Source organism: Xyrauchen texanus, chromosome 19, assembly GCF_025860055.1.
Source record: "Xyrauchen texanus isolate HMW12.3.18 chromosome 19, RBS_HiC_50CHRs, whole genome shotgun sequence".
NCBI lineage: Eukaryota > Metazoa > Chordata > Actinopteri > Cypriniformes > Catostomidae > Xyrauchen > Xyrauchen texanus.
In genome coordinates this window covers 32565619-32576466 of record NC_068294.1, presented here as the reverse complement: position 1 = coordinate 32576466, position 10848 = coordinate 32565619, and the positions used below count along the sequence as shown (strand labels likewise).

Genomic DNA, 10848 nt, shown 5'->3' with positions numbered 1-10848 from the left:
TCAATCTAAAATAAATTAACTTGCTTAATTTTTATCAAAGAGTCCACTTAGTAGGGCAAAGTTGTTAGTAATTCACAAATGTTGCATCATATCTGTTTTGTAACAACATGAAATCACCATTCTTTTAGCTTCAAATGAATTTCAAACTACAATTTATCATCATGTGTTTAGCTTAGACATCAGGTCTATACTGTCATTATTCATACAGGCAGAGAGTGTGGTTATTTTGCATTCGCAAACACAGCGACTTCAGTAGTTATATTGCATGGTGAAGTTTGGCTATGCACACAAAATATATTGATTTATAGAGAGAGGTAGTTCATAATAGTAATACTTTTGCACAGGAAACTGTATCACTTCATGGTAAACATAATGTTATATGTTATAAGCACAGGGGGTTAAATATATTAGGTCTAGTGTGAAACCAGAACAGGTAAAAATCCACTAAAATACCTGCCTGTCTGAAACACATTTGTTACAATAGAAACAGCTTATTTGCTTACACTTAAAGAGAGTCTGTGAGAGAGTTATGTTTTTCATGCAGTGAGTGTTTCAGTTTAAATTAAGCCTATTAAATCTCTGTGTTGTTGGTTATACACCTGTTTTTTTTCCCTGTGCATTTCAGAAGTGTTGTTTCCTGGGAATTCTTTCTTCAATTAAAGAGAATACAAATAGTTTTGTTCTTCCATTTGCTTTCACAGTTTATATGCATATCAACTGATTATGAGGCTATATATTAATGTCTGTTTGTCTTAAGGTGATGTAAATGTGTAAATTTAATACATTCCTGTCGCTGTGGGCCTTAAGAATTAGTAGGTGTAAATTATAATACATAAATGTGACATGGATTCATTTTTCAGTTGTTACAGCATCAAACCAACATACCGATATCATGTATGTATATATATAGGCCTATAGATTAATTACATTTGAATGAAGCGGTGGAGATAGCATTTAAACAGTAGACTCTGGCATCATATTCCTAAGTATTTTAGACAGCTACAAATAAGGGTGATATGGTTTTGTTTCTGAATATGACTCATTTTTGCAACTGTTTTGGCCGACTCTGTTTGCACAAGCAAATCCAGAAGTGGAGATGTTTGTGTTTTATTTCAAGCACTTATATGCTCTATGAGTATGGAGGTGTACAGTTATTGAAAAGACTTCCGGCTAATGAGCCCTTTCTTTTTATGTAACTGAACTAATTAAGTTGTGGTTCTTCGGGAATGCAAAAGCATCTTGTCTTGAAAACAAATTATTTTCAATAAGGAACAAGCACACAAAATCACATTATTGTTGCTTGTGCTAAAACATTCAATATAATGGAATAATTATTATATGCAAAGAACAAAGGATAAATAATTTCCAAAGAATCGTTAAGTTAAAGTTTTTATTATCTAATAGTCTGCAGAAAAAGTTAAACACACAACAAAAAACTTTGAACAGTGAAGACAAACAGATGACATTAATACAGTGCTTATCACCTTAAAGAAAACCCAAAAAGAAACAATCTGCTATGAAGTGCTACAAACCATTCTGGGTCTTGGAGGTTTAACTGTATTTTTTTCCTCCTTTTTAATTGTATGAGTGTAGAAAGAAATTCAAACATTTCTAAGCTTCTCTAGTTCACTTATATTTGAGACCAGTTCAAGAGCCATTGTGGTCCTAAAAAAGAAAAATCAAAGAAAATACATTTCACACAATACAAGTCTTCAGTAAGCTTTAACCCAAATGTAAAACACAAAATAACAATATATGGGTTGGAGCTCAAATGCATAGAAAAGTATGGTTATTCTGAATAAATAGAACCATTTCAAATGAAACTGCACTAGCGGTATTTAAGAAAGACTATCAAACATATCTGACGGTGAGGAGTTATTTCACCACTTGTATTTTCAAGAATCTGCTGTTTGATTGGTTGGTACGATTCAGTGAAATGCAGACATCCAGTTAAAATGTATCACAACATCTTTTAAGGAGGTACAACTATGGGTGATTCATTTATGCACTGGATTGTTGTTTGACTGTGAACAATTTAACATTACAAAACATTTATCAATCTGTTGAAGTGTTGTTTTTACTTATTATCTTTGTCATTCAACATCCTACATTATGATATAAATGTTCTGACTGCTAACAAAGGAGCATGAGAGGAGTGAAAACATAAAAAAAGAAGGTACAAAAAAAGTCTTCATTGCTCTGAGATGGAACGTGATCCAAAACGAAGAGGTCCATGTGTATTGCATACAGTATTCTTACAGTTCAGCTGTCGTCGTCCTTTGTTCTATTGTGTATGATCAAAATCAGATTTAGCCAACTACATAGCTGTGACTCAGTTCCGTAGTTTACAAGCCACTTCAATTAGTGGCAATGTCTGAAAAATGCATTTCTTTTTTGTTGTGAGTGGCAGAGATCCGTCAACATGACTGACGGTTTATTACCCAAGATAACACAGCCGTATGATATCAGTCATCTGAAATTACGTCAATGTCTTCAGGGCTGCCCTGCTGAGTGGCTACCCTCCAGCGGCTTACATGCTGGCTACCTTTCCTCTTCTGCTGGGACTCCGGTGACTCTTCCTCCAGCTTCTGTCTCTTGTGCTTAGTCCTTCTGTTCTGGAACCAGACCTTCACCTTAACAAGAGAGGCCATTTCAATTTATAAGCTTATCTAGTCATGCACAAAAAAATATATATTTCAAGATAATGAATCTTTATATTGTTTTGTTATATTTATTTTGATTTAAAATATCAAGTAAAACAATTATTCAAATTAATAAAACTACAAAATGTTTGTTCTTTTAAAGTAATTAAAATCATAATGCTGTTGTAACATCTCTCCTTGTAGTGTGTTTGCTCTTAAAAATAAATCAGTGGTTCAGTATTTTGCCAGATTGAAAAGCATTTGTGCACTCTAAAGAAATATGAAAATATTAAATATGTTTGTTTATGTAAACTCTCAATCTGCTGACAAAATCATGCATTTTTTTCTCTTCTGCGCTATACCTCAACACTGCCTCATAAGTTTGGACAAACTTACCTGAATTTATAATTGTTATTATTTTAAAAACCTTTTGATGTAAAGGGTTATGTTTAACTGCTTGAAATTAGTTTTTTAGGCAAATATAAATTGCGCTTATGTACACATTTCTGGTAACACTTTACAATAAGTTTTTATTCCTTAAAAATAGTTTACTACATTAGTTAACATGAACTAGCAATGGACAACACTTTTTCACCCATATTAATTTCAACATATAGTAATACATTTTTTACATAAAAAGTTGTATATGTTAACATTTGCTAATGCATTATGAACTAACAATGAACAACTGTGTTTTTATAAATGATCATTAACCAAGATTAATAAATGCTGTAAAAAAATACATTTCATTAAATATGATACCTAATGAATTTACTAATGTTAAAAAATGTAACCTTATAGTAAAGTTACCAAATCCAAAATAAAAGTAGCTCTAAAAACAAAATGATTGCATTAAAAGATAGAGCCATCTTATAACCGCAGTAGCTGTTTAACATGTGTCACAACAGATATTGTTCAAGCCTAATACTAAAGTATGTATGCGATGCCGATGGTGAAATTAGTCCATAGATACATGTTAAATGCATGCTTTGGCATTGGTCTGCCCTATTCCAAGGCAATGAATGATGAATTACTTCATCCTGTGTGGAAATTATGTCAGAGGCCTAGATGAGTAAATATGTGTTCACATCCTGTGGTGTTTGTGAACTCAGTGTGGTGGAATGCATGCCGTGTGCGCTGCAGGGAGCAACCCTGACACTTCTGCCCCCTTACCTGTGTCTCTGTCAAGCACAGGCCGTTGGCTAGCTGCTTCCGCTCGGCTCCCACCACGTAATGGTTCTTCTCAAAGGCACGTTCCAGCCGTAGCAGCTGCGATGGGGAGAAGGCAGTGCGGATGCGCTTGGGCTTGCGGGAGAAAGGCCCGTGTAGCAGTAGGTTTTCTGGGCTACTGTCTTCACCTGTAGAGGACAATCAGAGGAAATGCCAAGGAAATGTTTATAAGGCAAGTTTAGTTCATTGGTAATATTCATTGGTTCAATGAAAATGATGATGATGGAGCAATGTCACTTGACATCATTTCATTGCTCCAGATATGTAACCATGATTTGTTTAAATTCCATATGTCTAAAATAAGGAATATAGGCCTAGATATATAAATATCTGTTAGGGATATTTGTAAGTGATGTACATTTAATGCCATTCTATTTTTAAAATAATATTAGATTCATTTTATTTTATGGTAATATTTAAATTGACATTCAGCTGTTACTTTTATTCAAAATGTGTCGTCAAATCAATGCAGACATTAAAAGCAGGATTGCATGTCTTAATTGACCCACACATTAGTTGATTTGAATAATTCCAGGTCGGTTCCAGACATGGGTGATGTGAAGTGTGTTCACACCGCATCATTCATACCAACTGAAATTCTCAGCACTAAGAAAGCTTTCTCTATGCATTCAAAGAGAAGTCTCTAACCTTTGGGCCTCATAATATGGCATTACCCTGATTTTCATACAAATGCAGGGCTTTAAGTCGTGATGCTGAATCATAGATCAACATTCAACGTTAAAAAGATGCAAAATCAATTGAGATGGCTATATTAATCGTCAGTTAAGCAAATCTAATTCCCTTACGTTTACTCGGATTTAATTCAACATGGATATAGTAAAATTTTGCCTTTATCGGTTTCATGCAAGCGTGATCTTCACTTGACCACAAGCAACATCTGGAGAGCATAACCCATTTGTCGTTTATTGCAAACACACAGAAAGAGAAAAACATTTTTCATAAACAAATGGATGTATAATTTATGTGACCACTTTAGTGTTTGGTGAGTTTTGCTTGAAAGAATATTCAGAAAGAAGACGACCGCAGTCACGTATAAACAAAATATTCTTCCAGAGCGGTTACAGAGAGGATTATATAGTGCACAGAAGTGACAGACCATGAGCTTTTGTCAATGAAAAAATAACCATAATGTGTCAACGTTCGCATCAGGTGTGCAACCGCAAGCGTACATCTTTAACATGCAAACGTTTCAAAAAGATGTTTGTCTCAATAACGACTTCAACCACTTCTGCATTTGGTTGGCCCATGCTCTAAATCAAGCCATAAAGGTGTTTAAACTGTCAATTGCAATGGTTGCTATTCCAATGGATACAATGGTCATATATACAGTATTTAGTCATCCATAAATGCTTTCACAGAGCAAATGGGTGCCTGACAATAAAACTGAACAACTAACACTTCTAACCATACATTCACTAACTTAAAAATCCACATTTTTCAAAATAACATTTTTAGTTAACCGAGAACTCGTTCAAATTTGAACACCGATCAACAAAGAAAGCACAATAATGTACCAATTCTCAACAGAAAAGATCACTAATGGCATCACCAAAAGCTGAAAAGAGGATTAGAATGAGGCCACTCAGACTTAGTCTCTTTAAAAACTCAGAAACCAACCCTTGATCTGTAGACAATAGCGTTGAACTGACTCCATTCAAAGGAGCATTAGGCCATCACAGAGAAGCAACTTCAACTCACACCGCAGCTCCTCTCACCTACTTAATAATGCACATTTCTAGGCTTCCCGAATCCCAATGCAGAACAGTTGCAAAATTCACAGTGTTTGTTTCCTTGCACAGACTGACTAGTTCGTATCGGTTGCTCTCGTAAAAGGTTTCAATAACAGAGACTTTGTTATTGAAGGTGGTAATAATGTGTGCACTTTACTTCCATTTTAGTAAAAGGTGCATATTTTCTGTCACAGGACTGTCATTGACAACTGCTTTCAGCTGGCGTGCTGAGAATGCTTTGAACACCAGAGGCAAAAACAGTGGAGACATCTCCTTGAAAAAATGAGAGGAGCAGGGGTCTAGCAGGGTGGAAGAATGTAAATAATGAGTTCTACGTGGCTTGAAGGTGTTGAAAAACACTCCTTAAACTGTCCTCAAGGTGCACTGAGCCAATCAACCAAAAATGACCCGTACATTAGTGGCTAACTTTTCAAAACTTTACATTGCCGTTTATTTAAATGATACAGTGGGGATCAATAGTCAAAATATTTAAGAAACTGCTTCTCCTGGTCACAAATAGAGGAAATGTGTGACATTTGCCATGTTTATGGAATATTCCGGATTCAGTACATGTTAGGCTCAATTGAGAACATTTTGATTGCCAAAAATAATAATTTTGACTCATGCCTCCTTTTCTTTAAAAGAAAAAAGATTGAGACCACTTTTTGGAGGGTTTAAAGGCAGAAATGTGAAGCTTTAACTTTATAAAAGCACTTACATGAATTCTTCTGCTAACACTTGGGTATTGTAACTTTCCATTTTTATAAATTGCCATTTTTACGTTTTTTTAGGGTTTACACCGTTACATTGTAATGACAACGAGGTTTAAAAATTGGATATAACTTTGCATAGAAAATAGATTTTATCACACTAAAATCATGTTAACATGCATATTGTTTACATCTTGTGGCTATACTTTTGAAACAGTGAATATTTTAATGTTTATGGATTGGCCCCATTCACTTCCATTGTAAGTGCCTCACTGGAACCCAGATTTTTGCTTTTTTTTTAAAGAATAGGTAAGAAAAAAATAGAGTCAAAATAATTGTTTGGGCTAATCAACATTATGCCACAAATCCTGTCGATTGAGCTTAACTTGTATTAAAATTTTTTTTTTTGCTATTGCTATTTAAAAACATTCTGGGATAACATGGATCGTCAGATTTTGCACAAATATGTGGAGTCCATTGAAGCACTAAGTTAAATACTAAGAAGCAATAAATTAGTTTTAGTAAAAAATGTTTTATCAACTTTCCACTCAAATTATTATGTGTTATTGTAATTTAAATAATAATAAATAATAATTAAAATATACAGTATATTTAAAAAAAAAAAAGTATTTTCACAAGTGGACTCCACTGTATATCCAACTAAGAGGATTTTAAATAATTTTCTTGTGCACTCAGTTTGCACTCGTACTCTAGGTCTGGCATCATCGCCATGTGTCGCAGCACATCTATGTCTCTCTCGAGAGGTGGTGGATCAGACTAGCAGGCCAGAACACTGACAGAGACTCAAGCCTCCCGAAGAACTGGGAGACCCTTCGGGGGTTTGAACTCAAACACACACTGGCCTATTTATGGCAAGAAAGCCCCCATCATGAGGAAAAGGGAACCAGATGGCACCCAGATCAGCTTTACTACCATTCCCTTGGCACAAACAAGCTTGGTCTTGTCAGCTCTGTTCTCATTAAAGGCAGGGAGAAGGGTGGCCTGTAGTGGGAAATAAAGAGACTGTACCGTTTGGTCGCTCCTACAGAATTTCCTGTCATGGTTCCTCTGAATTCGGATCAGAATTTTCTATATTTACCTAACCCAAAAAATGGTCTTACACAACTTCATTTTTGAAGACTCAACTGCTATTACTATTATTTTAGCAACAGGGTGCTTTGGAATGGGCCCTCTTTAAACAAAAAAACAGCAGGGTAAAGAGTCTGATGATATTGTTCATGCATCCAGAAGCTTTAATGTCACCTGATCTGAAAAATCTGCACAATGACGTTGATAAGAGATACTTTTTGGATAAGACTGTCTGACCTCTTCCTGTTGCTATCAGTGCCATACACACACACACACACACACACACACACACAAAACAGTCTGTGAAACACACCCACAACACAGAAACCTGTTCATGTACAACAGCAGGCCAGTCTGGGATCCTTTTACCTTGTCCCGCATGACCAATCCGAGGACATGGACACATATCTTTTCCCATTCAGAAAGTGGCAGAGTTAAAACCCATGCACACATTAGTGCTGACAAAAAAGTGACACTCTCCACGATAGGTGATCCTTTCCCACCCAATCCCTCGGCTGTATTTAGTCTTGTCTAAACATTCGTTTTTGAGGTTATTGGACACCATCAGTGAGTGGATCTGCTCTGTGTGTAAACAAAGAGGCTCTATCTGAGCCCCGGATCTGAGTAATAGTGACAACAACCTCTGACTTCCACCAATTACCTGAGCAATGCCCCTGAGGACTGTGTTGCAGCTCAGCACCCTAACAGCACACCTAATGTGGCTGGGCTTCCCATCACAGCCTAGTCAATAAGTAAGACTGGCCAGAGTTACTGATTGCTGCTTTAACAAATTGCCTGGTAAATAGGGCCACTGGGTATCAATTACACTTTTTAAAGGACTCTGCAAACAGCATCATCTTCACATAAAAAAAAAAAAATAATAATATTTTTATATAGCCTAAAAAGTTTGACAGAAGTTTGTAGAAACATTAATTGCATTATGGTAGCGGTTATTCAATTATCACAATTTTTATTGAATTAAATTAAATTAAATTAAATTCAAAGGACCAGACAGCTTTCGAATATTTTAAAGCTGACCCGCATAAACGCATTTTTTAAATTTTAGTCATTATAACTGCAGAATTCTATTAACATCGTAAAGTGCTTGCCAAAATTATTTTTTGAAAAGCTCAAATGTGCCGTTAACACATGATATAAACGTTTATTATTATAATATTATAAATATATATTAAATACGAATTGTATCGTATTTATTAAGATTTACGTTTGCGAACCATCTCAAAAATAAAGAAACTAGTCTACTAGTTGCCTGTATAGCACACACTGAGAACCTCAAATATCCAGATTTGTAGGCTACTTTATTTTTGTCCATCTATATGTAACAGTGTAATATAATATACGGTGTATTGGATAAACTGCAGAAATAAAGATACATAGCCTAAATAAATAATACAATTATTACCGGGTAAACGAGTTATCGTCAGATAACAGTAAAATAAATGACTTGAAATTTATTCATGTTAAAATTTAATTAGCCTATAGCATTTTTCATTAAACAAATAAGCAACATCCTAAAAGGCTGAATTCAGATGAATTAAAGCAAAATAGTAAAACTGCAACAGGCAGTAAATTTGTCTTCATTATCAGTTTATACTTTTACACATTATTTATCGTAATTATTTAATAATGAATCTCCTACAGGCCTGCACTGTATAATGAGAGAACAGTTTCAAACAAACACGAAATGTATTTAATTTTGTCTGAATACCTGAACAATTACAGCGTTGCATAGAACAACTTACCTTTAAAGGTTTATAAACAGGTAAATAAATGAGCCTTCATTCATTATTTATTTACTATACAATTATTTGTACAATTGGTTAATTGGTTGATGAAGCCAAAATGAACGCTTCAGCTAACTTGGTCAAGCCGCTTTGTTTTTCTTTTTTCTTTTTTTCTTTTTCTTTTTTATATCCCCGTGCAAAGCAGATTTTGCCTACGGTTGTTATCATACTTTAAACAAAATACCAATTGAAAAACATAAAATAGGCTAATTAAATTGAGTGACAAAATTGAGGGAAATGTTATTTATGTCACGAAAGATGAACGGATCGGTGCGCATCAATAGTAGCCTAGGCTGTAAAACAGATAAATGAAACTTAAAATAAAATATTGTTGAAAACAGTATTAGCCCATGAAATTAAGAAACAATTGACTAGCCTAGCTCATCCTTGGCAAAAATCAATAAGGGCCTAATCCTTTTTTTTTATTAAATCAAATTTAGTTTAATATGAAATGTTCAAACCAATGTTTTATTTCAATCTATGGTAAATGTCAACATGAATAAAAACCGTTTTTCAACCCGCTTTTTACCTTGGAATCGGTGTCCCAGATATCTGTTCCGCAGCACCCATGGGTAGAAGTTCAAGGTGTCCCTCTGATGCGGACTGAAGAAGGGCTGAGTTGGGATCTGAATGTGACGCAGAGACAGGCCAGTGTTGGTGGAATGAGTAGCCGGATCTGTGAACATCATCTCTGGGCTGCTGCTGTACAGTGTCCTGCCTGAGTTCTGAAAGCAGCTCCCAAAGGGAGATGGATGCATGGATTCAGTAAATCTCAGAGCTGTGGGTCTGATGGGCTCATCCAGAGCAACACTGGAGGAATTCGAGTCTTTTCCCACAAGAGATTCGATGGTGAAGCACTTCTTATTGTGCTGGAACATTGTGATGATCAGCAAAAAATATATATAATAATGAATTAAATTTAAAAATGTAAAATAAATTACAGAACCGTATACAGGTAACCTGGGAATTCAATCAGAAGCAGATTATGGAGTTAAAACACGTTTAAATCAAAATTCTCAAAAAAGTTTTTTTTTTTTTTTTACATTGCCATAGTCCATCTACAATCCATAACTTCATATGTTTCCTTTGCTCCTTGAATTTCGTGTCTTACAGTATTCTCCCAAAAGCTGGAAATAGAGGTGTGAGCTCTTATTATGTCCGTTTGGAGCACTCACGAGCGAATTGATTCTGATCTCATCTCATACATGTCCTTATTAGAGACAAACTAATGAGCTGTCAGCTGTCTCATTGGTCCGTTTGATGTGATGCGGGCATCAGCTCCTCCGGTGTAGATCACTGTGAGCTTTTATGATCGATGATCCGTCAGCTGTTGCGCGAGCGCTTGTCTAGAGCCAACTGCAGTACCTGCGCGCGGATCTCCTCCACTAGAGAGGTGTGGTGCGCATGCGTAGAGGGATAGAGCTTGGCGCTTACTGTAAATTACAGCCATTTTGTGATGTGTTAAGTATTTCTGAATTGATCAGCAAGAGTTCAACAACACGTGCAGGTTTACCTGAAATGTCAAAATACATCTAGGAGATTAGACCCACATTTAAGATGAAAAAAAAATTGCTGCTAAATGATCTGTTAAATTAAAATGGTGACAGGTGAAAATTCAAAG

General features: G+C 35.4%; 1 protein-coding gene across 1 annotated transcript; it reads right to left on the bottom strand.

The window, feature by feature from the left end:
- Nucleotides 1-1416: 1416 nt before the first annotated feature.
- On the bottom strand, nt 1417-10565 carry LOC127660150 (homeobox protein EMX1-like). Its single transcript, XM_052150246.1, has 3 exons — nt 9757-10565; nt 3816-4000; nt 1417-2633 (listed from the first exon to the last, which is right to left on the bottom strand). Exons 1-3 carry the CDS (start codon nt 10103-10105, stop codon nt 2466-2468), a joined length of 702 nt encoding a protein of 233 aa, XP_052006206.1. The 5' UTR covers nt 10106-10565; the 3' UTR covers nt 1417-2465.
- Nucleotides 10566-10848: the final 283 nt, after the last annotated feature.

Coding starts and splice junctions, on each gene's coding strand:
- LOC127660150 (XM_052150246.1), bottom strand. CDS start 10,105: ATGTTCCAGCACAATAAGAAGTGCTTCACCATCGAATCTCTTGTGGGA. Junction 4,001..9,756: donor TCTGGGACACCGATTCCAAG/GTAAAAAGCGGG, acceptor TGTCCTCTACAG/GTGAAGACAGTAGCCCAGAA. Junction 2,634..3,815: donor TGTGCTTGACAGAGACACAG/GTAAGGGGGCAG, acceptor TCTCTTGTTAAG/GTGAAGGTCTGGTTCCAGAA.